The sequence below is a fragment of the Notolepis coatsorum genome (assembly GCF_963971535.1).
Source record: "Notolepis coatsorum genome assembly, chromosome: 8".
NCBI classification, from domain to species: Eukaryota; Metazoa; Chordata; class Actinopteri; order Aulopiformes; family Paralepididae; genus Notolepis; species Notolepis coatsorum.
Genome location: NC_140172.1, coordinates 41,685,561 through 41,711,286, shown reverse-complemented (window position 1 = coordinate 41,711,286; position 25,726 = coordinate 41,685,561). Strand labels below are relative to the sequence as shown.

The window sequence follows — 25,726 nt, the reverse complement described above, 5'->3', positions numbered from 1 at the left end:
AAAAAAAGGAGGACTGAACTTGGTTGGTCTAAAGCAGGGGTAGGCAACCCTAGGCACGCGTGCCTGCATAGGCACGCGGGGGCATTTGCATAGGGGGCAGCATTAAAAAAAAAAAAAAAAAAAAAAAAAAAAAAATTTTTTTTTTTTTTTATATAAATATTATAGTGAAATATTTTGCACTGTTGTCGCATTTATCTTGTTGAAATCCTCCCACAGGTTCTTTTTACTACCACATATTTAATTGAGACCCTTTATTTGTTTATTATTTCAATTTAGCTGGAAATTGCTACATCATTCAGTAACATTTGCAGAGCCTTATAACAAAAACATTATTACGGTCACCATTGTGACCAGTGGGATTAATCAACAAATTGTATTATTTATTTTTCTATTTCATTGAACATTGCACATGTTAAAAGCAATTTTCTTTACTCAAAATGTGAGTATTACCAAGTCAACTTGTGTTCTTAAAACAATGACAATAAACATAGTTTTATTAGGTTGAAATAATGTGGTTGTGTACTTATTTTTCTGTTAACTTATTATGGATTGAAAACTGAAAACCTTAATGCACAGTAACTGAACTCAATATTTTTAAGTTCTGGTAACTTATTATTATATATTTTTTTACAGTGTAGTCTTGCGATCAATCAAAACTTATTTACACGATATACCTCACATTCACCCTCCATTCACATCCTGGTGTTCTCCATTAGGCCTGTAGGTGGAGCTATGACAGCACACGTACAGTACACACACCAATGGTGTGTGATGTGTCCAAAAATGAATGGGCAAATGTGAGTGAAATGGTCGCACTGTATGCAGCTGTTTGTCTGCATTGCACCCCCCCCCCCCCCCCCCCCAACTCAGATTTAGGGTTGATACAACCATCATAATAATATTGTTAATAATAACAATAACAATAATGATGTAATAATGTAAAAAAAATCATTAAAAAGACCTGATTATGAGAAAAGAAAATTACGATGCATGGAATATTGTTGAGGCACACTAGTTACAACTATATTTCAAACAGGCACTCCATGTCAAAAAGGTTGCTGACCCCTGGTCTAAAGCCATGTCCACACGTACACGGATATTTCCCAAAAACATAGTTTTCACCCCTCCGTTTTCTAAAAGATTCCCGTCCACAGCATCGCAAAAATACTCAAATGAACTGACCTGATGGCAGGCTGTAGGGAGCTCTCCATGGTCCTGATGGCAGGCTGCAGGGAGCCATCCATGGTCCTGATTGCAGAGAAAATACTGCGTTTTCAAAAATATCCATATATGTGTGGACAAGGGCCATTGATCATGATTTTAGCGTTTTCCAAAAGCTCAGTTTCACCCGTCCACACATATACAGACAAAACTTGAGTTTAAAAAAAAATCTTCACCATAGAAGGCCTTTTCGAAAAGCTACATTTTCAATGACCTAAAATTCCTTTTCGCGTGGACGGGAGACCAAAACGCAGAGACAATATCCGTATATCTGTGGACGTGGCCTAAGAGTAGGAGCACTGATCTAGGACCAGTGCTCAGGTCACATGCCCATAAGACACCTCATTATTCTTTTTTTAAATATTTATTTTTTGGCGTTTTATCGCTTTATTGCTACTGGGCAGTCCAGTAGAGAGAGACAGAGGAGGAATGGGAGACAGAGTGGGGGGAAGACATTCGGCAAATAACGACGGGTTCGGGAGTCGAACCCGGGTCGGCCGTGTCGCGGCTGAGCGCGCTATGTGGTTCGCCACTGGGGCGCCCTATAAGACACCTCATTATGATGTATGAGCCAATCTGGTCTCAGATCAGTGCCCCTAATTCCAGACATTTGATAAAAGTCGTGTCCCTGGGGACCGGCTAGATGAAGGGGAAGAGTCGCTTCTTGAGGATATAGAGGACGGTGGCGAGGAAGAGCGCCACCGCCAGGAATATGAGCAGCTTATCGGTTAGCTCCCTACGGTTGTACTTCAGGATCAGCTTCCTCCCCAGGTAGATGGTGCCCGTCATCGACTTGAACTCCTCGTTGGTCTCCAGCACCGTTCTGGAGGAGGTGCCTGAGGAGGTAGGAGAGGATGAAGAACAGGAGAGATGAAGCGAAGTGGGAGGGAGGGAAATGTGGGAAGAGGAAGAGGAGGAACGGGGGGGGGGGGGGGGGGGGGGCATGTAGGAGGAGAGGAAAAAGGAAGAAAGCAAAAGAGGCAGAGAGGAGTAGAGGAAGAGGTGACAGTGAGAAAGGTAGAGAAGAAGACAGTACAATATTTTTGTACAAACATTCATAATTACCTACGTCTATATTTCCTTTATGTAGTTATTCTCCAAACAAACCATACCCATCTTTTGCAACATGCACACGGAACCTTACCCAGCGTGCCGATGGTGTCTTCACTCTGTTGCACCTGCTGTGACATCATTCTGCTGATAGACATCAGGCTCTCTGTGATGTCACTGTTCGTCTGCACCATGCCCTCCTTGGTCAGCTTTCTGCAGACAGACATTTTTCTTCTTGAGTTTTGAGGGCAAACTCCACCTCAACCTTTACATTTGAGAACAAGCTCCCGATTTTGGGTAGAAAAGCCGAACAATATTTTGTCAGCAGAAACTTTCTACTGTCCTTTGTCTGCCAGTAGAGTGAGAATAGAGTATGTTTCTACTGTCCTTTGTCTGCCAGTAGAGTGAGACTAGAGTATGTTTCTACTGTCCTGTGTCTGCCAGTAGAGTGAGAGTAGAGTATGTTTCTACTGTCCTGTGTCTGCCAGTAGAGTGAGAGTAGAGCATGTTTCTACTGTCCTGTGTTTGCCAGTAGAGTGAGTAGAGTATATTTCTACTGTCCTGTGTCTGCCAGTAGTGAGACTAGAGCATGTTTCTACTGTCCTGTGTCTGCCAGTAGAGTGAGACTAGAGTATGTTTCTACTGTCCTTTGTCTGCCAGTAGAGTGAGAGTAGAGTATGTTTCTACTGTACTGTGTCTGCCAGTAGAGTGAGAGTAGAGTATGTTTCTACTGTCCTGTGTCTGCCAGTAGAGTGAGACTAGAGTATGTTTCTACTGTCCTTTGTCTGCCAGTAGAGTGAGAGTAGAGTATGTTTCTACTGTCCTGTGTCTGCCAGTAGAGTGAGAGTAGAGCATGTTTCTACTGTCCTGTGTCTGCCAGTAGAGTGAGAGTAGAGCCTGTTTCTACTGTCCTTTGTCTGCCAGTAGTGAGAGTAGAGTATGTTTCTACTGTCCTGTGTCTGCCAGTAGAGTGAGACTAGAGTATGTTTCTACTGTCCTTTGTCTGCCAGTAGAGTGAGAGTAGAGTATGTTTCTACTGTCCTGTGTCTGCCAGTAGAGTGAGAGTAGAGCATGTTTCTACTGTCCTGTCTGCCAGTAGAGTGAGAGTAGAGTATGTTTCTACTGTCCTTTGTCTGCCAGTAGAGTGAGAGTAGAACATGTTTCTACTGTCCTGTGTCTGCCAGTAGAGTGAGAGTAGAGTATGTTTCTACTGTCCTGTGTCTGCCAGTAGAGTGAGAGTAGAGTATGTTTCTACTGTCCCGTGTCTGCCAGTAGTGAGAGTAGAGCATGTTTCTACTGTCCTGTGTCTGCCAGTAGAGTGAGAGTAGAGTATGTTTCTACTGTCCTGTGTCTGCCAGTAGAGTGAGAGTAGAGTATGTTTCTACTGTCCTGTGTCTGCCAGTAGAGTGAGAGTAGAGCATGTTTCTACTGCCCTGTGTCTGCCAGTAGAGTGAGAGTAGAGTATGTTTCTACTGTCCTGTGTCTGCCAGTAGAGTGAGAGTAGAGTATGTTTCTACTGTCCTGTGTCTGCCAGTAGAGTAAGTAGAGCATGTTTCTACTGTCCTGTGTCTGCCAGTAGAGTGAGAGTAGAGTATGTTTCTACTGTCCTGTGTCTGCCAGTAGTGAGAGTAGAGTATGTTTCTACTGTCCTGTGTCTGCCAGTAGAGTGAGAGTAGAGCATGTTTCTACTGTCCTGTGTCTGCCAGTAGAGTGAGAGTAGAGTATGTTTCTACTGTCCTGTGTCTGCCAGTAGTGTGAGAGTAGAGTATGTTTCTACTGTCCTGTGTCTGCCAGTAGAGTGAGAGTAGAGTATGTTTCTACTGTCCTGTGTCTGCCAGTAGAGTGAGAGTAGAGCATGTTTCTACTGTCCTGTGTCTGCCAGTAGAGTGAGAGTAGAGCATGTTTCTACTGTCCTGTGTCTGCCAGTAGAGTGAGAGTAGAGTATGTTTCTACTGTCCTGTGTCTGCCAGTAGAGTGAGAGTAGAGTATGTTTCTACTGTCCTGTGTCTGCCAGTAGAGTGAGAGTAGAGTATGTTTCTACTGTCCTTTGTCTGCCAGTAGAGTGAGAGTAGAGCATGTTTCTACTGTCCTGTGTCTGCCAGTAGAGTGAGACTAGAGCATGTTTCTACTGTCCTGTGTCTGCCAGTAGAGTATGTTTCTACTGTCCTGTGTCTGCCAGTAGAGTGAGAGTAGAGCATGTTTCTACTGTCCTGTGTCTGCCAGTAGAGCGAGACTAGAGTATGTTTCTACTGTCCTGTGTCTGCCAGTAGAGTGAGAGTAGAGTATGTTTCTACTGTCCTGTGTCTGCCAGTAGAGTGAGAGTAGAGTATGTTTCTACTGTCCTGTGTCTGCCAGTAGAGTGAGAGTAGAGCGTGTTTCTACTGTCCCGTGTCTGCCAGTAGAGTGAGAGTAGAGTATGTTTCTACTGTCCTGTGTCTGCCAGTAGAGTGAGAGTAGAGCATGTTTCTACTGTCCTGTGTCTGCCAGTAGAGTGAGAGTAGAGCATGTTTCTACTGTCCTGTGTCTGCCAGTAGAGTGAGAGTAGAGCATGTTTCTACTGTCCTGTGTCTGCCAGTAGAGTGAGAGTAGAGCATGTTTCTACTGTCCTGTGTCTGCCAGTAGAGTGAGAGTAGAGCATGTTTCTACTGTCCTGTGTCTGCCAGTAGAGTGAGAGTAGAGCATGTTTCTACTGTCGTGTGTCTGCCAGTAGAGTGAGAGTAGAGCATGTTTCTACTGTCCTGTGTCTGCCAGTAGAGTGAGAATAGAGCATGTTTCTACTGTCCTGTGTCTGCCAGTAGAGTATGTTTCTACTGTCCTGTGTCTGCCAGTAGAGTGAGAGTAGAGCATGTTTCTACTGTCCTGTGTCTGCCAGTAGAGTGAGACTAGAGTATGTTTCTACTGTCCTGTGTCTGCCAGTAGAGTGAGAGTAGAGTATGTTTCTACTGTCCTGTGTCTGCCAGTAGAGTGAGAGTAGAGCATGTTTCTACTGTCCTGTGTCTGCCAGTAGAGTGAGAGTAGAGCATGTTTCTACTGTCCTGTGTCTGCCAGTAGAGTGAGAGTAGAGCATGTTTCTACGGTCCTGTGTCTGCCAGTAGAGTGAGAGTAGAGCATGTTTCTACTGTTGTGTCTGCCAGTAGAGTGAGACTAGAGCATGTTTCTAATGTCCGGTGTCTGCCAGTAGAGTGAGAGAAGAGCCTGTTTCTACTGTCCTGTGTCTGCCAGTAGAGTGAGACTAGAGTATGTTTATACTGTCCTGTGTCTGCCAGTAGAGTGAGAGTAGAGTATGTTTCTACTGTCCTGTGTCTGCCAGTAGAGTGAGAGTAGAGCATGTTTCTACTGTCCTGTGTCTGCCAGTAGAGTGAGAGTAGAGCATGTTTCTACTGTTGTGTCTGCCAGTAGAGTGAGACTAGAGCATGTTTTTTTTTTTTTTTTTTTTTTTTCCCTCCATTTTCCTCCGATTTTCTCCCATCCCAATGTTAGTCGTATGCCAATTCCCAGTCCCTTCCTGGTCGCTGCGCACTTACCCCCCACAGTCAGATCATCTGGGAGAGTGGAGGCTACCACGTGCTTCCTCCGACACACGTCCAGCCAATCACCGCTTCTTTTCACTTGGCAGCGCGGATTCTCATCGAGAGGGCGTAGCGTGTGGGAGGACCACACTATCCCCCTCGAGTCCTATCCGCGCTTAGCAGGAGCCCCGACCGAACTGTAGGAGTCGCTGTTTACAACGACCCGGACCCACCCCGCCAGCTTCTCCCACCCTCTAATACAGCCAATTGTATTAGTGCAGACGGCCAGCCAAGCTGGTGACAACCCCGGAGCTGTGAGCTGGATTCGAACAGGCGAATCCAGCTCACAGCTCCGGGGCTGGTGACGAACGCAATCTCCGCTCGGCCACCTAACCGCCCGACTAGAGCATGTTTCTAATGTCCGGTGTCTGCCAGTAGAGTGAGAGAAGAGCCTGTTTCTACTGTCCTGTGTCTGCCAGTAGAGTGAGACTAGAGTATGTTTCTACTGTCCTGTGTCTGCCAGTAGAGTGAGAGTAGAGTATGTTTCTACTGTCCTGTGTCTGCCAGTAGAGTGAGAGTAGAGCATGTTTCTACTGTCCCGTGTCTGCCAGTAGAGTGAGAGTAGAGTATGTTTCTACTGTCCTGTGTCTGCCAGTAGAGTGAGAGTAGAGCATGTTTCTACTGTCCTGTGTCTGCCAGTAGAGTGAGAATAGAGCATGTTTCTACTGTCCTGTGTCTGCCAGTAGAGTGAGAGTAGAGTATTTTTCTACTGTCCTGTGTCTGCCAGTAGAGTGAGAGTAGAGTATGTTTCTACTGTCCTGTGTCTGCCAGTAGAGTGAGAGTAGAGTATGTTTCTACTGTCCTGTGTCTGCCAGTAGAGTGAGAGTAGAGCATGTTTCTACTGTCCTGTGTCTGCCAGTAGAGTGAGAGTAGAGCATGTTTCTACTGTCCTGTGTCTGCCAGTAGAGTGAGAGTAGAGCATGTTTCTACTGTCCTGTGTCTGCCAGTAGAGTGAGAGTAGAGCATGTTTCTACTGTCCTGTGTCTGCCAGTAGAGTGAGAGTAGAGCATGTTTCTACTGTCCTGTGTCTGCCAGTAGAGTGAGAATAGAGCATGTTTCTACTGTCCTGTGTCTGCCAGTAGAGTATGTTTCTACTGTCCTGTGTCTACCAGTAGAGTGAAAGTAGAGCATGTTTCTACTGTCCTGTGTCTGCCAGTAGAGTGAGACTAGAGTATGTTTCTACTGTCCTGTGTCTGCCAGTAGAGTGAGAGTAGAGTATGTTTCTACTGTCCTGTGTCTGCCAGTAGAGTGAGAGTAGAGTATGTTTCTACTGTCCTGTGTCTGCCAGTAGAGTGAGAGTAGAGTATGTTTCTACTGTCCTGTCTGCCAGTAGAGTGAGAGTAGAGCATGTTTCTACTGTCCTGCGTCTGCCAGTAGAGTGAGAGTAGAGTATGTTTCTACTGTCCTGTGTCTGCCAGTAGAGTGAGAGTAGAGTATGTTTCTACTGTCCTGTGTCTGCCAGTAGAGTGAGAGTAGAGCATGTTTCTACTGTCCTGTGTCTGCCAGTAGAGTGAGAGTAGAGCATGTTTCTACGGTCCTGTGTCTGCCAGTAGAGTGAGAGTAGAGCATGTTTCTACTGTTGTGTCTGCCAGTAGAGTGAGACTAGAGCATGTTTCTAATGTCCGGTGTCTGCCAGTAGAGTGAGAGTAGAGCATGTTTCTACTGTCCTTTGTCTGCCAGTAAAGTGAGAGAAGAGCCTGTTTCTACTGTCCTGTGTCTGCCAGTAGAGTGAGAGTAGAGTATGTTTCTACTGTCCGGTGTCTGCCAGTAGAGTGAGAGTAGAGTATGTTTCTACTCTCCTGTGTCTGCCAGTAGAGTGAGAGTAGAGTATGTTTCTACTGTCCGGTGTCTGCCAGTAGAGTGAGAGTAGAGTATGTTTCTACTGTCCTGTGTCTGCCAGTAGAGTGAGAGTAGAGTATGTTTCTACTGTCCTGTGTCTGCCAGTAGAGTGAGAGTAGAGCATGTTTCTACTGTCCTGTGTCTGCCAGTAGAGTGAGAGAAGAGTATGTTTCTACTGTCCTGTGTCTGCCAGTAGAGTGAGAGTAGAGCATGTTTCTACTGTCCTGTGTCTGCCAGTAGAGTGAGAGTAGAGCATGTTTCTACTGTCCTGTGTCTGCTAGTAGAGTGAGACTAGAGTATGTTTCTACTGTCCTGTGTCTGCCAGTAGAGTGAGAGTAGAGCCTGTTTCTACTGTCCTGTGTCTGCCAGTAGAGTGAGAGTAGAGTATGTTTCTACTGTCCTGTGTCTGCCAGTAGAGTGAGAGAAGAGTATGTTTCTACTGTCCTGTGTCTGCCAGTAGAGTGAGAGTAGAGCATGTTTCTACTGTCCTGTGTCTGCCAGTAGAGTGAGAGTAGAGCATGTTTCTACTGTCCTGTGTCTGCCAGTAGAGTGAGACTAGAGTATGTTTCTACTGTCCTGTGTCTGCCAGTAGTGAGAATAGAGTATGTTTCTACTGTCCTGTGTCTGCCAGTAGAGTGAGACTAGAGCATGTTTCTACTGTCCTGTGTCTGCCAGTAGAGTGAGACTAGAGCATATTTCTACTGTCCTGTGTCTGCCAGTAGAGTGAGAATAGAGTATGTTTCTACTGTCCTGTGTCTGCCAGTAGAGTGAGAGTAGAGCATGTTTCTACTGTCCTGTGTCTGCCAGTAGAGTGAGAGTAGAGTATGTTTCTACTGTCCTGTGTCTGCCAGTAGAGTGAGAGAAGAGTATGTTTCTACTGTCCTGTGTCTGCCAGTAGAGTGAGAGTAGAGCATGTTTCTACTGTCCTGTGTCTGCCAGTAGAGTGAGAGTAGAGCATGTTTCTACTGTCCTGTGTCTGCTAGTAGAGTGAGACTAGAGTATGTTTCTACTGTCCTGTGTCTGCCAGTAGAGTGAGAGTAGAGTATGTTTCTACTGTCCGGTGTCTGCCAGTAGAGTGAGAGTAGAGTATGTTTCTACTGTCCTGTGTCTGCCAGTAGAGTGAGAGTAGAGCATGTTTCTACTGTCCTGTGTCTGCCAGTAGAGTGAGAGTAGAGTATGTTTCTACTGTCCTGTGTCTGCCAGTAGAGTGACAGTAGAGTATGTTTCTACTGTCCTGTGTCTGCCAGTAGAGTGAGAGTAGAGCCTGTTTCTACTGTCCTGTGTCTGCCAGTAGAGTGAGAGTAGAGTATGTTTCTACTGTCCTGTGTCTGCCAGTAGAGTGAGAGAAGAGTATGTTTCTACTGTCCTGTGTCTGCCAGTAGAGTGAGAGTAGAGCATGTTTCTACTGTCCTGTGTCTGCCAGTAGAGTGAGAGTAGAGCATGTTTCTACTGTCCTGTGTCTGCCAGTAGAGTGAGACTAGAGCATGTTTCTACTGTCCTGTGTCTGCCAGTAGAGTGAGAATAGAGTATGTTTCTACTGTCCTGTGTCTGCCAGTAGAGTGAGAGTAGAGCATGTTTCTACTGTCCTGTGTCTGCCAGTAAAGTATGTTTCTACTGTCCTGTGTCTGCCAGTAGAGTGAGAGTAGAGCATGTTTCTACTGTCCTGTGTCTGCCAGTAGTGTGAGACTAGAGTATGTTTCTACTGTCCTGTGTCTGCCAGTAGAGTGAGAGTAGAGTATGTTTCTACCGTCCTGTGTCTGCCAGTAGAGTGAGAGTAGAGTATGTTTCTACTGTCCTGTGTCTGCCAGTAGAGTGAGAGAAGAGTATGTTTCTACTGTCCTGTGTCTGCCAGTAGAGTGAGAGTAGAGCATGTTTCTACTGTCCTGTGTCTGCCAGTAGAGTGAGAGTAGAGCATGTTTCTACTGTCCTGTGTCTGCCAGTAGAGTGAGACTAGAGTATGTTTCTACTGTCCTGTGTCTGCCAGTAGTGAGAATAGAGTATGTTTCTACTGTCCTGTGTCTGCCAGTAGAGTGAGACTAGAGCATGTTTCTACTGTCCTGTGTCTGCCAGTAGAGTGAGACTAGAGCATGTTTCTACTGTCCTGTGTCTGCCAGTAGAGTGAGAGTAGAGCATGTTTCTACTGTCCTGTGTCTGCTAGTAGAGTGAGACTAGAGTATGTTTCTACTGTCCTGTGTCTGCCAGTAGAGTGAGAGTAGAGTATGTTTCTACTGTCCGGTGTCTGCCAGTAGAGTGAGAGTAGAGTATGTTTCTACTGTCCTGTGTCTGCCAGTAGAGTGAGAGTAGAGCATGTTTCTACTGTCCTGTGTCTGCCAGTAGAGTGAGAGTAGAGTATGTTTCTACTGTCCTGTGTCTGCCAGTAGAGTGACAGTAGAGTATGTTTCTACTGTCCTGTGTCTGCCAGTAGAGTGAGAGTAGAGCCTGTTTCTACTGTCCTGTGTCTGCCAGTAGAGTGAGAGTAGAGTATGTTTCTACTGTCCTGTGTCTGCCAGTAGAGTGAGAGAAGAGTATGTTTCTACTGTCCTGTGTCTGCCAGTAGAGTGAGAGTAGAGCATGTTTCTACTGTCCTGTGTCTGCCAGTAGAGTGAGAGTAGAGCATGTTTCTACTGTCCTGTGTCTGCCAGTAGAGTGAGACTAGAGCATGTTTCTACTGTCCTGTGTCTGCCAGTAGAGTGAGAATAGAGTATGTTTCTACTGTCCTGTGTCTGCCAGTAGAGTGAGAGTAGAGCATGTTTCTACTGTCCTGTGTCTGCCAGTAGAGTATGTTTCTACTGTCCTGTGTCTGCCAGTAGAGTGAGAGTAGAGCATGTTTCTACTGTCCTGTGTCTGCCAGTAGAGTGAGACTAGAGTATGTTTCTACTGTCCTGTGTCTGCCAGTAGAGTGAGAGTAGAGTATGTTTCTACCGTCCTGTGTCTGCCAGTAGAGTGAGAGTAGAGTATGTTTCTACTGTCCTGTGTCTGCCAGTAGAGTGAGAGAAGAGTATGTTTCTACTGTCCTGTGTCTGCCAGTAGAGTGAGAGTAGAGCATGTTTCTACTGTCCTGTGTCTGCCAGTAGAGTGAGAGTAGAGCATGTTTCTACTGTCCTGTGTCTGCCAGTAGAGTGAGACTAGAGTATGTTTCTACTGTCCTGTGTCTGCCAGTAGTGAGAATAGAGTATGTTTCTACTGTCCTGTGTCTGCCAGTAGAGTGAGACTAGAGCATGTTTCTACTGTCCTGTGTCTGCCAGTAGAGTGAGACTAGAGCATGTTTCTACTGTCCTGTGTCTGCCAGTAGTGAGAATAGAGTATGTTTCTACTGTCCTGTGTCTGCCAGTAGAGTGAGAGTAGAGCATGTTTCTACTGTCCTGTGTCTGCCAGTAGAGCATGTTTCTACTGTCCTGTGTCTGCCAGTAGAGTGAGACTAGAGTATGTTTCTACTGTCCTGTGTCTGCCAGTAGAGTGAGAGTAGAGTATGTTTCTACTGTCCTGTGTCTGCCAGTAGAGTGAGAGTAGAGTATGTTTCTACTGTCCTGTGTCTGCCAGTAGAGTGAGAGTAGAGCATGTTTCTACTGTCCTGTGTCTGCCAGTAGAGTGAGAGTAGAGTATGTTTCTACTGTCCTGTGTCTGCCAGTAGAGTGAGACTAGAGCATGTTTCTACTGTCCTGTGTCTGCCAGTAGAGTGAGAGTAGAGTATGTTTCTACTGTCCTGTATCTGCCAGTAGAGTGAGAGTAGAGCATGTTTCTACTAGGGATGCACCGAAATGAAAATTCTTTGAATAAGAAATACGGAAATTTATTTATGAATGAATCTATTTGCCAATTTGTACCATTACATAAATTAAATACATTTAGCTTTTGATTTCTGCTTTTTAACACATTGGTTGCCGTTCACGTAGATTTAAGTTTCTGTGGCCCAGCGGTTGAGTGCCGGAAACGTAGATCTACGTTTTTATCTCGGTTTTCCCTTTATTCGCTATTGCCATTCATAATCCATCGAGGCACCTTGTGCATGCTGTACTGAATGTGTCTGAGATCGCAGATGGTCAATACCGCCGCCTAACGCCTTGCGGCCGCTATTGCACTCCATTTGAAACAATGTGGTTTCTTTTCTCTACCGAGCTGCAGGGTTCTAAACACTCCAGCAAAACAAGGGCTTGTAGGGATGGCTTGGACAACTGACCCCGCCCTCCCGTTCATGTGCAATGCCGGATAACGTCGGAGACAGGATCGTTGTGGATATCTGGAATGGCGATCAGATAATTGGATTATTCTTTTTGCAGTACACCAGAGACCAGGTAAGGACTCTATATTACCAATCTTGCGTTGATCCGATATTTTTTGTGTCTGTGTGTATGTGTGTGTGCTGTGTCCCGTTGGTCACATCACGGCACGGAGGTGTGCCCCGCTCCAACCCCCCTTTCATGCGTGCATGATGAAAGATAATACCGATAATCTAGCGTTGATTTCAGATTGATTGATCCAAGCGAGGAATGGCAACGTGTTTATTGAATTACACAAAAACGCTGTTTTCGCGTATTTTTCTGGGATTACTCAGAATCACTCAAACTATACTCATATTCACCACGGTATAAAACGGAAAATGTATAGATGAAAAAAATATCTGTTTTTTGCACGTTGACCGGAAGAAACCCACTGACAATCGACAGCGTTATTAGATCCATAGCTATAATATAAAATATAGGTTTAGCTCTACAAACAAGGTGAGCGCTTACATGGGGTTAATGGGCGGCAAGGCCTATGCACTTCCCGGAAGGGGCGTGGCACCCAATGTGTTAATGATGACAATTCAATTGTAAAATGACATGGTGATGAAAGAAAACTGTATTAGTCCAGAAAAGCACAATAACTGAAAATAAATAAATAAATTAGTCACTGTCTGTGCTCACCTGACATCTGTACCAGCTCTGGAAAGCGGCCTTGATTGATCCTCCAATATCCAAGAGGGATATCGTGACTGTATTTGATCCGTGGTATAAAGACCATTACTTTGATGTGGGGAAAAAGCAGCGTGCACGCTAAATGATCCAGGGTTTAATTGGCTGTGATGGAAACGCAAGTTGGTGATGGAGACAGGGCGTGCAGCACAGAGGATACGTAGCGCAAAAGATGGCTCGTACAACCTAGCTTATATCCCCCACCACCCTCCCCATGTTGTACTGAGTGAATGGGACCTTCCCAGGCCTAGCTCACAGTCACAAACAGGGCGCCCACTCCGGTTAATTGACCTGACGTGTAATGCGCATTATACAACGGCATGCAAATTTCTCGATTCTGATTGGCTGAAACAGTCAATTTACACGTATGTATCCGTCATAATTCCACGCTCTTGGTCCCAGGACCCGCCCACAACCGAATCACTATCACTCCGCGTGCGAGTTTTTAGAAGAAAAAAAAACAAGATGGCGGACAATAATCTTTACAAATGGATATGTTGATAGCGTCATAACGACTAAATAAAAACCGATTCTGTCACGGCGAATGTCTTAGTCTCTTACACAATGTTGTATTGTGTAATTGATGGGTCATGAGTCATTGTGGAACAAAATAAAAATCGCGCGGATTGATTGATTGATTGCAATTTTTTTTTTATTTCTCTTTTCTTTCTTCCCCTTCCTTGCCCCTGACTGCAGAGCTCACTCTCTCACACTGTCTGGCACACTCACTCTGTCGCATACACACCCACACACTCCTGTCTGCAACGTTCGAGTGACATAGAAGCAGCTGGGTGCTGCGCTGTTTTAAGTGAGCATGGCCTATTGAATTGATTGATTGATTGCTAATTTTATTACTGTCCGCCTGGTTTCCAACTGGTTAAGTTTAGGCCCTCTTTCGAAGTTGGTTAAGGTTAGAGTTTGTCTTTAGAGCAGGGCGATAGACCACCAGCCCTGGTTCCAAACTCCTTCCAAACCAACTTTGAAAGAGGGCCTAAACTTAACCAGTTGGAAACAAGGCGGATAGTAATAAAATTAGCAATCAATCAATTCAATAACCCACGCTCACTTAAAACAGCGCACCTCCCAGCTGCTTCTATAGAAAGTAGGTTTAAAAAATTAAATAAAAAAATAGGGCGAAGAAAACTTTTTTTCCCTATAGGGCAAAGAAAACTTTTTTTAATTTGTTTTACCTACTTTCTATAGAAGCATCTAAGAATGAAGTTCTATAGAAAGTAGGTTAAAAACTAAAGAAAAGTCGGATGCGTTAGTTGGTTGGATGTCTTAGTTGAAAGACAGTTGGATGTGTTAGTTCGTTGGATGTCTAGGTGAAAGACAGTTGGATGTGTTAGTTCGTTGGATGTCTTAGTTTGCTGGATGTTGCTGGATGTCTTACTGAGAACAGTTGGATGCACTTCCGAGCTGCTTCCACATGGAGGCAACTTCTCTTTTTTGTTGTTGTGGGAACTACTTTTTGTGGCGGATGGTTTTTTCAATAAATCTTCGATTAATGTGTGTTTATTGTATAGCAATAAGGTTTGATGAATGTGGCAGTTGTATAAAAGCATTACACCACTTGCAGTCGTGATTTGTGAAAAATAAACCATGCCTAGGGGGGTCTAACGACCAACCCTAGGCATGGTTTATTTTTCACAAACCACTCCTGCGCGTGATGTAATGCTTAAATAGAAAACAGATTGCGCAAATGTCACCATTCAGGGGGGGGATTTCTTCTTCTTTTTCTCACCTCCTCATGCCGCCCTCAGCAAGATGCAAAAAAACCACACACATTCTGTCAAAATGTTCTGCCTTTTCATTCTTTCAGCCGAATGTTTGGTTGTTTTTGTGGTGGTGTACAGAGACAACATTTAGAAAATGTTGTCAATATATTTATGGACCCGACTGTAAATGCTTGTGAAGGGGTAAAACAGTGGTATGGCGCACACACAACACATTGTTTTTTTGCAACCACCGTTTTCCAGCATAATCATGCAGATTACAGTTTTTAGCTCTGTGTCCCACATTTTAAAACCAAACCATGCCCATATAATGGATTTGATTTTTTTATTGTGAGCTGCGCTTTCAGCCGTTTCTCGGCTTGTAATGCCGCATGTTCCAGATGATTCGGTGGCACAGCCTGATGACGACGCAGCCTGATGACGACACAGCCTGATGACGACGCAGCCTGATGACGACACAGCCTGATGACGACGCGGCCTGATGACGACACAGCCTGATGACGACGCGGCCTGATGATGACGCGGCCTGATAATGATGCAGCCTGATAATGACGCAGCCGGATGACAATGCGGCCTGATGATGACGCGGCCTGATAATGACGCGGCCTGATAACACGCAGCCTGATAATGACGCATCCTGATGACGCATTCTCGTTTTTATTTTTTTATTAGCGATCTGAATTCATATTTCATCAACCGAGTCTACCGTTGGTAAATCAGCCACCCCAGGCGCTCAGATGTGAAAAAGCGCCCCCTATCGTCTCCCAGATGGTAATTCACCCTTTTGGATTGGACTCAATGAAAAAACATGAAGAAAAAAAAAAACTGACTCCACATTTTACTTCTCACGCATGTAACCGGAGCCGATCAGCTTCATGCTGGACCCTCAGGACAGCGTGGTTACTGTGTTTTACAGTACGTAGCATTGGATCAATAAAAGGATCGATTTTCGGAATGGCGATCAGGAATTGGAATAATCCATTTGGATACCATCTGATCTCAGGTAAGGAATCTATTTTACCAGTCTTAGGATAATCAGACCCGTTTTCACGAAGATATAAGCTTTTCCCCTATAATGTGATATGGCTGTTTGACTCTAAGAGCGATCAGGAACTGAGAGAACAGCGTGCACACGTACACATACTATCGATAATCTAGCGTTTATTTGAAAACGATTCATAAATAGGCCGAAAAATGACAACGTTCTAGAATATTACAGTACAGGGCGATTATCATGGCATCTCTTATTTTTTCCGTGAAAACGAGGGCTTTTCAAAATGCTATAAAACGGAAATTAACCGATAAAAAAACAATCCGCTTCGACAATGTTGACTGGAAATGGGTAATTGATAATGCGACGGGCAGATTAGACACAGCCATAATTTAAAACATAGATTAGGCGATATTAATGCTAACATTGCAGTGGATGGTGGGCATTCAAGCACTAAATGTGCGCCCCCTGCTGGGCACTGAAAGTGTTAATGGAAAGGGTGTGCTTGTACATTTGAACATAGTTCCATGATACGTGGCTGCGTTGTGCTGAGAAAGAAGCGCAGATCCGCTTCTACTCTGAGACGAGATCTGTATTTATTTTTTATTAATGTCAGAGCCGAGAATCCCGCTTCACAGAGGTATTGTGGGAGCTATAGAGCCATATGAAATCCGCTTTCACGGAATCGCGGACGGAATCGTGGAATTGAGCAATAACAATGGAATCAACTGTAAAAAAAAAAAAAAGAAAGAAATTACACTTTTTTTTTTTATGTTGTGGGACTTGTACAGCACTTTGTTCAACTTTGTCAGTGCTGTAAAGTTTAAACCTTTTTAAATCTTAGACAAACAAAACACTTTGCTTTCATGAAATATTGTAAGCCGTCATTTGAGGCTTTATAAAAGCAGCACAATGAACACAAATCTGTCAGTGCCGAGTCCGACCTCATCTTAAATAACAAACAGCATTGCTTGTTGTAGTTAACAAAGAGAGGCAGAGTTGATTTTGCAAAAAAATTATATATATATATATAATTTTTTTTTTTTTAATAATCTAATTTTATTTTCATATTCGAATCCCATGCCCATCAAACTAAGCTTCGAAGCTTCGAAGTATTTAAGACAGCCCTATTAAATGGACTGTTATATCTTATTAAATTGTGGACATTTATTCATTCCCACTTATTAGACACTATTTCTGATGGTAAAATGCGCGTACAAAGCAAAATACAGAATTCTGAAATATTAAAACGGAAAAAACGGAATTTGGAAAAGAATAAAATGGAATTTGGAAAAAAAAATTACGGATTTCATATGGCTCTAGAGCTATTTTCACATTTATTTAATATATTTATTTGTTATGTGATTTTGTAGAATTAATTAGTTTACAGCCATATTATTTAAGTTATTATGAGTTGCAGCTAAATGCTTTTACTTTGAAGGGGTTTTGGGCAATTGGGAAGCACAGCTGGGTGTATTTAGGTAATTAGATAGAGGACAACAGCACAGTGGGCACCAGGGAAGGTATATGGTTTTTTACCAGCGTCAGGAGATCATCTAGTTTCAAAATATTTGATTAATTTACAATAAATGCCACGAAACTGTCAAATTCCGTCTGGACAATGGACTTCCTGATCTGCGTAAGATTCGCTGCCCTGGTGCTTCAGTGGCTTTTAGTTTTTTTATTAGTCGTTGTTGACAAATAGCCACTACAGGTATGTTGATGCAAACGGGACAAGCTTTCTCAGCGCAACATTACACAGCACTGGGTAGTCGTTCCGGACTGATATCCAAAACTTTGCGAGGGCCTGTCCAGTGAACTTGACTTTCAGTAGGTCGTCACACGAAAGATCGATCAACGCCTCCTGCTCAGACAGAGGGAGGCCTGTTGCGAGCGTCATGTGCAATGAACGGATCTTGGATCCAGTTCAAATTGTCCGTGCTCTTTCTTTCTGGGAAATAATTCCGAAATTTATCAATGAGCCCTTCTATGTGGCTACAGATGATGGTCTTCAAATCACCGTTTTAAATTCAGGATGCTTAGTTTTTAAGTGCCGCTGTAATTTACTTGGTTTAAAGCTCTCGTTAGAAAGGATCTCGTAACACAAAACGCACTGTGGTCTCGGGTCATCATCTTGGCCAGTCCAAGTAAATCCATATGGTCATTTGGCTGTTACTTTTGGTTCATTTGTTTTAGTTGCTTGTCTTTGCTTTTACACCTACACATTCATGCTGCACATACACTCATCCACACACTGCTGACACACACTCATATATATTGGCTGCTCCTTTATAATACTGACAATAAATTCTTTGTTATTTCTTAAATTGTGCCTGTGTCTCCCTATTCTTGTTGCGAGCTTGAGCCAGTTCGTAACACTCAGTTTCATAGTAGTTCTGGTATCGCTACTACTAAATTCTGCCTTTCTCTTGCCAGCATTTGGAACACACGCATGTGACGCGCCGCTTCTGACAACAAACTTATCCATTGCGAGTGTCCAGGTTAAATTAATCAAATCAACTTTATATGCTTGGCCTGGAAAGCCCCCACCCCCTGGAAGTGCTTTAGTTACGAGACAGTGTCGATCACAAATATCTGAGTACACATTGACTCACAAAAGACCAGACGCTCGCGCATGCACGTCGCGGCACTTTGCGCTCCTCTGACTCAAAAGACCAGACGTGGCCTCAGTGATTATACCTGCGCAGGATGTATGATGTGTATTGAAATACTGTGCCTCACTAACATAGAGGATGGAAATGGAAATAATATAATCGATCCATTAGAGATTAACATTTAAAACCTTTTATGAAAAACTATATAGCTCAGAATATAACATTAGTGAAGATACACAAACAAAATTTCTTGATGAACTTAACATCCCCAAAATTTCTGAAGAAAGAAAACCCTGGACGAACAATTAAACATAACAGAGATATCAGAGGCCATAGGTGCATTAAAATCTGGAAAAACAGCGGGACCAGACGGCCTCTCAATTGACTTATATAAACATTTTAAAGATAAATTAGTGACCCCCTTTTTGAAATGTACCTAGAATCCTTTGCTAATGGCTATTTACCCGCATCAATGAAAGAGGCCCTGATTATTCTGCTCCCAAAACCAGGCAAAACCAACACTAAATGCGAGAACCTGCGTCCTATAAGTTTGATAAACAACGACACCAAAATTCTTAGTAAAATCCTGGCCAAAAGAATAGAGGACGTGCTCCCAGAGATAGTGGGCGACGATCAAAATGGATTCATAAAAGGGAGACAGGGATTTCACAATGTCAGACGGGTCTTCAACATCCTATACAACCAAAAAAGAGAGAGGGACACAGGTCTTCTCTCGCTCGACGCGGAGAAGGCCTTCGATAGGGTTGAATGGGCCTATCTTTTTGATGTTATTGATCGATTTGGATTTGGAAATTACTTTTGTAACTGGATCAAATTACTACACCTAAACTCTGTAGCTGAGGTACTAACAAACGAAGTGACATCTAAACCCTTTAATATCACCAGGGGTTGCTCTCAAGGCTCGCCTTTATCACTGCTTCTGTTCATTTGAGCTATCGAACCGCTAGCAATAGCAATCAGGGCTAACAGACAGTTACATGGGATTGAAATCGGTAATAACGATCACAGAATAGCCCTTTTTGCGGACAATGTCATTTTGTTCCTAAAAAACCTAGACACATCGATACCCGCACTGCTTGATATAATTTATCAGTTCGGTAGTATCTCCGGATATAAACCGAATGCCTCAAAATCATCACTTATGCTGCTTAATGAAAATGAGAGACAAACCGCTGACCAACAAGAATTTCCTTTCAAGCTCTCGAACAGTTTCACCTATCTGGGCATCAAAATAATACCACAAATAGAAAATATAGCATCAATAAATTATGAACCTATGATAGACTCCGTATTCAAATCCATAGAGAGATGGATGTTCTTGCCCATCTCTGTGATAGGGAGGATAAACATACTAAAGATGTCCATACTACCAAAGTTCCTATATTTATTTCAAAACATCCCTTTGGCACCACCGGTAGGAATGTTCGGAAAGATTGCGTCTCTCATCTCAAAATGTATATGGCGTAAGAAGTGTCCTAGAGTCCGCCTATCTCTGTTGTACCTTCCATTTGATGCAGGGGGGTTGACGTGTCCTAACCTTCATTGGTATTACCTGGCTGCACAATTGAGAACTGTAATGTTTTATTTTTCTAAGGGAGACCCTCCATCATGGATGGAAGTGGAAGCATACCCAATGCAACTACCACTACATTTATACATGTATTCAGCTGAGCCAAAATACGTAAGAAAACATACTACACACCCCATAGTGCTTAACATGATTAATGTATGGTATGAGGTAAAGAAATTTATGAAAATAACCAACTCCATGTCGCAATTCAGCCCAATCTGGGGAAACGTCTCATTTAGACCATGCAAACTGGATGCCGGATTCAAACTATGGACAAAAGAAGGAATAAGTAAAATATCTGACCTTTACAAAGAGGGGGTCTTGATGTCTTTTGAGGAACTATCAATAAAATACAGCATCCCAAGGAAGCATTTATTTAAATACTTGCAACTGAGAAGTTTCATTTCCTCTCTGCAAAACCACTCACTGGTAATTCCTACACTTTCATCTTCAGAAAAAATTATCATCAAGAACTGCAATAACAAAGGCCCGTTATCAATGTTCTATAACTGGCTTGTATCTGGTTCAGATGAGACGTCAATATCTAGATTGGAGGCATGGAGGCTGGACTTGGGAGAGGAGATCTCAAACGAGGACTGGAACAGAGCGTGCGAGGAGGCTCAGACACAAACAGCCAACACTAGCTTAAAACTAATTCAATACAAATGGCTGATGCAGACTTATATAACCCCTGTCAAACTGAATAAATACAACAGCAACACACCAGATACCGGTAGTTGCTTTAAATGTACCGAGGCTCGGGGAACTTTTATACATTGTATTTGGGAATGTGACAAAATCAAGAAGTTCTGGGGGGAGGTGGTGAATAAAATCAAAGATATCTTGTCAGTGAATATTCCATTAGACTCCAAAATGATATTGCTACACCTATATCCAGTAAAACTCAACCTGAGAACCAAACAATTTAAATTGATTGACTTTGCTATACTGCAGGCAAAAAGAACAATAGCTTTCAATTGGAAGAAATTAGACGCACCCACAATCGGTGCTTGGATTAAGAACATGGCACAATGCATGTCAATGGAGAGAATAACATATATCCTCAGGAACAAAATAGAGGTTTACGAGGATATATGGAAACCATTTAATGACTATCTGAGAAGAGAAGATATAGGAGGTCTGCTATAGGATGAGTCCCCCCGCTCTCTCCCGTGGTCAGTCATGATCCCGACCCCGGTGGAAGAGCGGAGGCACGCCATTGAAGGTGTTATAAAGATGTCATTTATTTATTTTTTCATCTTTTCAATTATTTTGATTTATGTACGAGCTATCTTATTGGAGGTACCAATGAATGTACGTATTATTTCTATATGACAACAGTAAAAACTATGGATGCACTGATATGAAAATTTGGCACCGATACCAATACCGATTGTTCAACTACGGTAACTAGCTTGTGTGTGTGTGTGTGGGGGCGGCGTTGTCAGCAGGTCGCTTGACTGAACTTTTTTTTGCCCTTTGACGTGAGACAAATTGATGGATATTTATCGGGTACTGCCATCGGCACATTTGAGCTTATCGGCCGATAGGCCGATTGCAGTCAACAAGGCACTTATCGGCCGATACCGATACCCGACCGATACATCGGTGCACCCCTAGTAAAAACAGACTCAAAGATGCTAAGAGAGAGAAAAGGGGAGGGGGGAGGGGGTATGCAGGTATACTTGTGTACACTTGTGGAGAAAAGGAACTAAGAATAACTGACGACAATGAAAACCTGAACTGTGTACTGTAAAACCCAATACAAATATTGTATAAAAAAAGAAATACTGTGCCTCCGTTGATGCAGGGGCGAGACATGGCAAATACACACAGCGGCCAGGTGAAAAACTCGATCCGAGTTGGGCTCGTGGGTTTTCGCTTGATCTTGCCAATGCGCGACCCGACCCCCTTGTCACCTACCCGCGACCCCAATTTGGGTCGCGACCCGTAGTTTGAGAACCGCTGCTTTAAAAAGTGTCCTTTTCTTGTGTGTTTAAAGTGACCTGTGGTGCGTTTGTGTGTGTGCGAGTGCAGAATGTTGTGGTGTGTGTGTGTGTATTCATGTGGGCTTGTGTGTGGAGAGATCAGTGTTCATTGTTCTGATGGCCTGAGGGAAGAAGCTATAGGGTTTATACTGTCCACCCCTAAATGGAAGGTTTATATGAATGTTTATATTATACTGTGTGTATATACACATCTTATATAGTGACAGCAGAGCAGGTTTGAAGAGGAGTTCGAGTGGAGCATGTGTCTACTAGCCAAAAGAGTGTAGCAGTATATCCTGGGTTTACAGCATAGTGATGTAACTATCCATCCAGTAAAGTAGCCATCAAGCACATTTCTACTATGTCTCAGAGAAGAAAATTGAGTTTAAATGATTATTTTGTATAATATAATTAGGGATGTCCGATATTATCGGCCTACCGATATTATCGGCCGATATCGGCAGTAAAATGTGATATCGGAAAATATCGGTATCGGTTTAAAAATTAAAAATTAAATAAAAAATATTTGTTTTCATTTCTATAACCTTTATTTACCCAGGCAAGCAAGTAAGAACAAATTCTGATTTTATTTATTGTCAAAAGTATGCATAATGTTTGGGGGGGGGGGACCCTGCATATATCGGTTGATATCGGTATCGGAAATTAAGAGTTGGACAATATCGGTATAGGTAAAAAAGCCAATATCGAGCATCCCTAATTATAATAGTTTACTTTGTACCAGTGGTGCGTCAGTGGTACATTACCTCTGCCTGGTAGTAGGGCTCTCTCCCCCGTGCAGCAGCTCATCCTTCTCCATGTTGTCTATGGACATTTTACACGCCAGGTTGGCCTTCCGCCACGCCGTCTGGTTACTGACATGGACACAATGATAGAACAACAATTTAAGTTTAGTAACTTGTTATTTAATGAGCCCCTAAAATGAATGAATGCCTTTGGTTGAAAAGTTTGAGGAATGCTTGTTTAAGCTGAACCAAGCAGCTTTTAAACAGCTCGTCATCAGACTCCGCTGTGCAGCTTTTAAACAGCTTGTCATCAAACTCCTCTGTGCAGCTTTTAAACAGCTTGTCATCAGACTCCGCTGTGCAGCTTTTAAACAGCTTGTCATCAAACTCCTCTGTGCAGCTTTTAAACAGCTTGTCATCAAACTCCGCTGTGCAGCTTTTAAACAGCTTGTCATCAAACTCCTCTGTGCAGCTTTTAAACAGCTTGTCATCAAACTCCTCTGTGCAGCTTTTAAACAGCTTGTCATCAAACTCCTCTGTGCAGCTTTTAAACAGCTTGTCATCAGACTCCTCTGTGCAGCTTTTAAACAGCTTGTCATCAAACTCCTCTGTGCAGCTTTTAAACAGCTTGTCATCAAACTCCTCTGTGCAGCTTTTAGATAGTTTGTCATTACTCCTCTGTGCAGTTTTTAGGCAGCTTGTCATCAGATTCTGAGTATGAGATCACTTGCAGTGTGACTACACAGTGTCTGACTCAATTCCAGGACCGTGCTCAAATGTGTGCAAAGAATCATTAACAGTATGTGTGTCTGTCTGTGCCTATGTCTGTGTATGTGTCTCATAAGCACCTCAGCATCTGCCTCCGCTGGCTCTCTGTCTCTGTCTGGACAGCCAGTCTGTCCGTCTCTCTGTCCTGTTCTTTGGACATCTGTTCCAGGTCCTGACAACAACAATAACGAGAGATTTAATTCACATAACGTGCCAACTCAATTCTAAAGATAGAATATGGCAGCTGCAACACAGCTACAGTAATATGATTATTGTGTCTGTGTGTGTAAAGGTGACACAAATGATCTTTGATTGAACAGGGTCTTACCTGTATTCTTAGTCTAAGCTGGTTAAACTTTTCTTTGACCTGAGAGTTGAGCTCATTGAGAGCAGACTGGGGTCCTGGGCATTCTCTGATGTCCTATAGGACGGACAGAGAGGGACACACACACTCTTGAGTAATCCATAGTTGTATTATCGTTATCAACAATACATACCACCTTATTTAATTTACTAAAAAGTGTTGAATTGAAGTAATTTGGAATACAAGTGTGCAGAGTGCACCCAGCCCATCATCTGCTCTCTCCTGTCCCCAGTTGCCTAAACGGAGATGGAGGGAGTTGAGACATTTTATGTGTAACTTGGCCCAGTATTTACCCAGCGTAATACACAATATATCATCTAGAATCAAAGTGAGACACACCCTGATTCTGGGCTAATTTCTTAACCACCTGTAAAATAGTCAGGAGACTTAAATAAATGAGATAGTGACACGTGGCATTTGTACATACAATTTGGTATCAATTCGTTTGTCAACTCTGCAGGCACATACAGCTTTCGTGGTCGCTGGATTTATATTCACTGAATGAATGCAGTACGTTTCTGTAGTAAGCGGTGGTGTTTTTGAGTTAATCAAAAGTGAAATGTCAGCCTAATGTAGCCCTCCAACATCTCCGATGTACTGGGATACATTGATGGTTAGAGACGCCTGTTCCTGTCCTGCAAGCGTTCTTGGTGGGTGTCACACCAAACCAGGCTTTCTTGGTGTGGCCCACCGTTGACACAATCAGAATCAGACCTGGGTTACTTGTTGATGCCACACCCTGATGAGTCTGAAGCAGGTCACCCATCTCTCCCTCAACCTGGCGGCGCAGTCTTCCGACTGGGGATTGCATCTAGGCAGTAGACACAAACATTTGTAGTCACTGCTGATGACACAAAATATTTTTTAACTCTTACCTGAATAATAGCCTTGATTTCTAGATCATATTTTATTATTTCTTGTCCACAAATTCGGACATGAACGTCACAAGACGACGCCATTTTTGTTATTGTACGGCAAGCCTGAGACCCAAAATACATGCACTCTCCTGAAAGCGATGCAGGGTCTTCTTCTCTTTTACTTTTCTGCAGGAGAATCCCCCGTTGGCGTGTTGCTGCCTCTCGCCGTTTGATCCTGACGAAAAAGGATAGCAAATGGTATTTCCAAAAATAAATTGGGCATGTCCATAATTTTCGATGGCAGCGACCAAAAATTATGGAAATACCATCGGTGTCATTGTTTAATTTGGATAATACCATTTAAGCCATTGCCACCGTGGTACCACTTTTATGTTTAAATAATATATTAGCTTCGATTACATTTATTGTTATTGCACAATAAGTACAGAGTACGCCAGAATTAAGTTGGCATCCTGGTTAGATGGCAACTTCCTTTTGTTGTACTCTACTGTACTTGTGCAATGACAATACATTGAATCTAATTATTTAAACACAAAAGGCAATGCAGATTTGGACGACATTTCACAGTGACGTACAGCCAAAGATTATATATCTCAGTCTCGTGGTTAAAAGCATGCATGTTCATTATTTATTATGGGTTGAAAGTTTATACACAATCTATTAATCAATCAAAGCAGGGAACATAGAACCCGGGGAACATAGGACCTGGGGAACATAGGGATGATCCCGTACAAATGACAAACCACAGAACTGTATACCTGTATGTCATGTATGTCATGATATATATCTGTATGTCTCCATCATATTGGGAGGCACCCAGGTGGCCTCCGTGGAGTCATGCCGATTCCTAGGCATGACAATCTCCCGGGATTTGAAATGGGAGCTAAACATCACGGCCCTGCTTAAAAAGGCCCAGGGGAGGACGTTCTTCTTCCGGCAGTTGAAAAAATTCAAACTGCAGAGGACTATGATGGCCCAATTTTACATGGTCATCGTTGAGTCCATCCTCACCCACTATGAATTGAAAACGGGGGACCCTGATGTAAACAAGACAAACGTCTTTCTCTGGTCTGCATCCCCTTAACAATTGTGTGTATTGAGCCGTACTGTATTGTACCCATTCTGCAATCTGTTAAATAAAGTTTTCATTCATTCATTCACCCACTCCATCATCTCCCGGTTCCCCGCTGCAGCGGCAAAATATCTCGCCAAGCTGCAGCGGGTGATTCGCTCCGCGGAGAGGGTGATCGGCTGCCCCCTGCCCTCCCTCAAGTCCCTGCACGACTCCAGGGCACTGAAGAGGGCAAGAAAGTTCATGGCCAACCCCTCCCACAGCCTCTTCACCCTGCTCCCCTCTTATCTGGGAGAGTGCTGAGGATCCCAAAATGAAAAAAAGGCTGTGAAAGTTTCTTCCCCTCAAT

The 25,726-nt window shown here is 43.4% G+C and overlaps 1 protein-coding gene across 1 annotated transcript; it reads right to left on the bottom strand.

The window, feature by feature from the left end:
• Positions 1-882: 882 nt before the first annotated feature.
• Positions 883-24,425, bottom strand: bnip1b (BCL2 interacting protein 1b; the record flags this gene model as incomplete). Its single annotated transcript, XM_084320088.1, has 6 exons — positions 883-2,057; positions 2,366-2,484; positions 22,317-22,424; positions 23,144-23,235; positions 23,392-23,484; positions 24,303-24,425. 6 exons carry the CDS (start codon positions 24,423-24,425, stop codon positions 1,861-1,863), a joined length of 732 nt encoding a protein of 243 aa, XP_084176214.1. The 3' UTR covers positions 883-1,860.
• Positions 24,426-25,726: the final 1,301 nt, after the last annotated feature.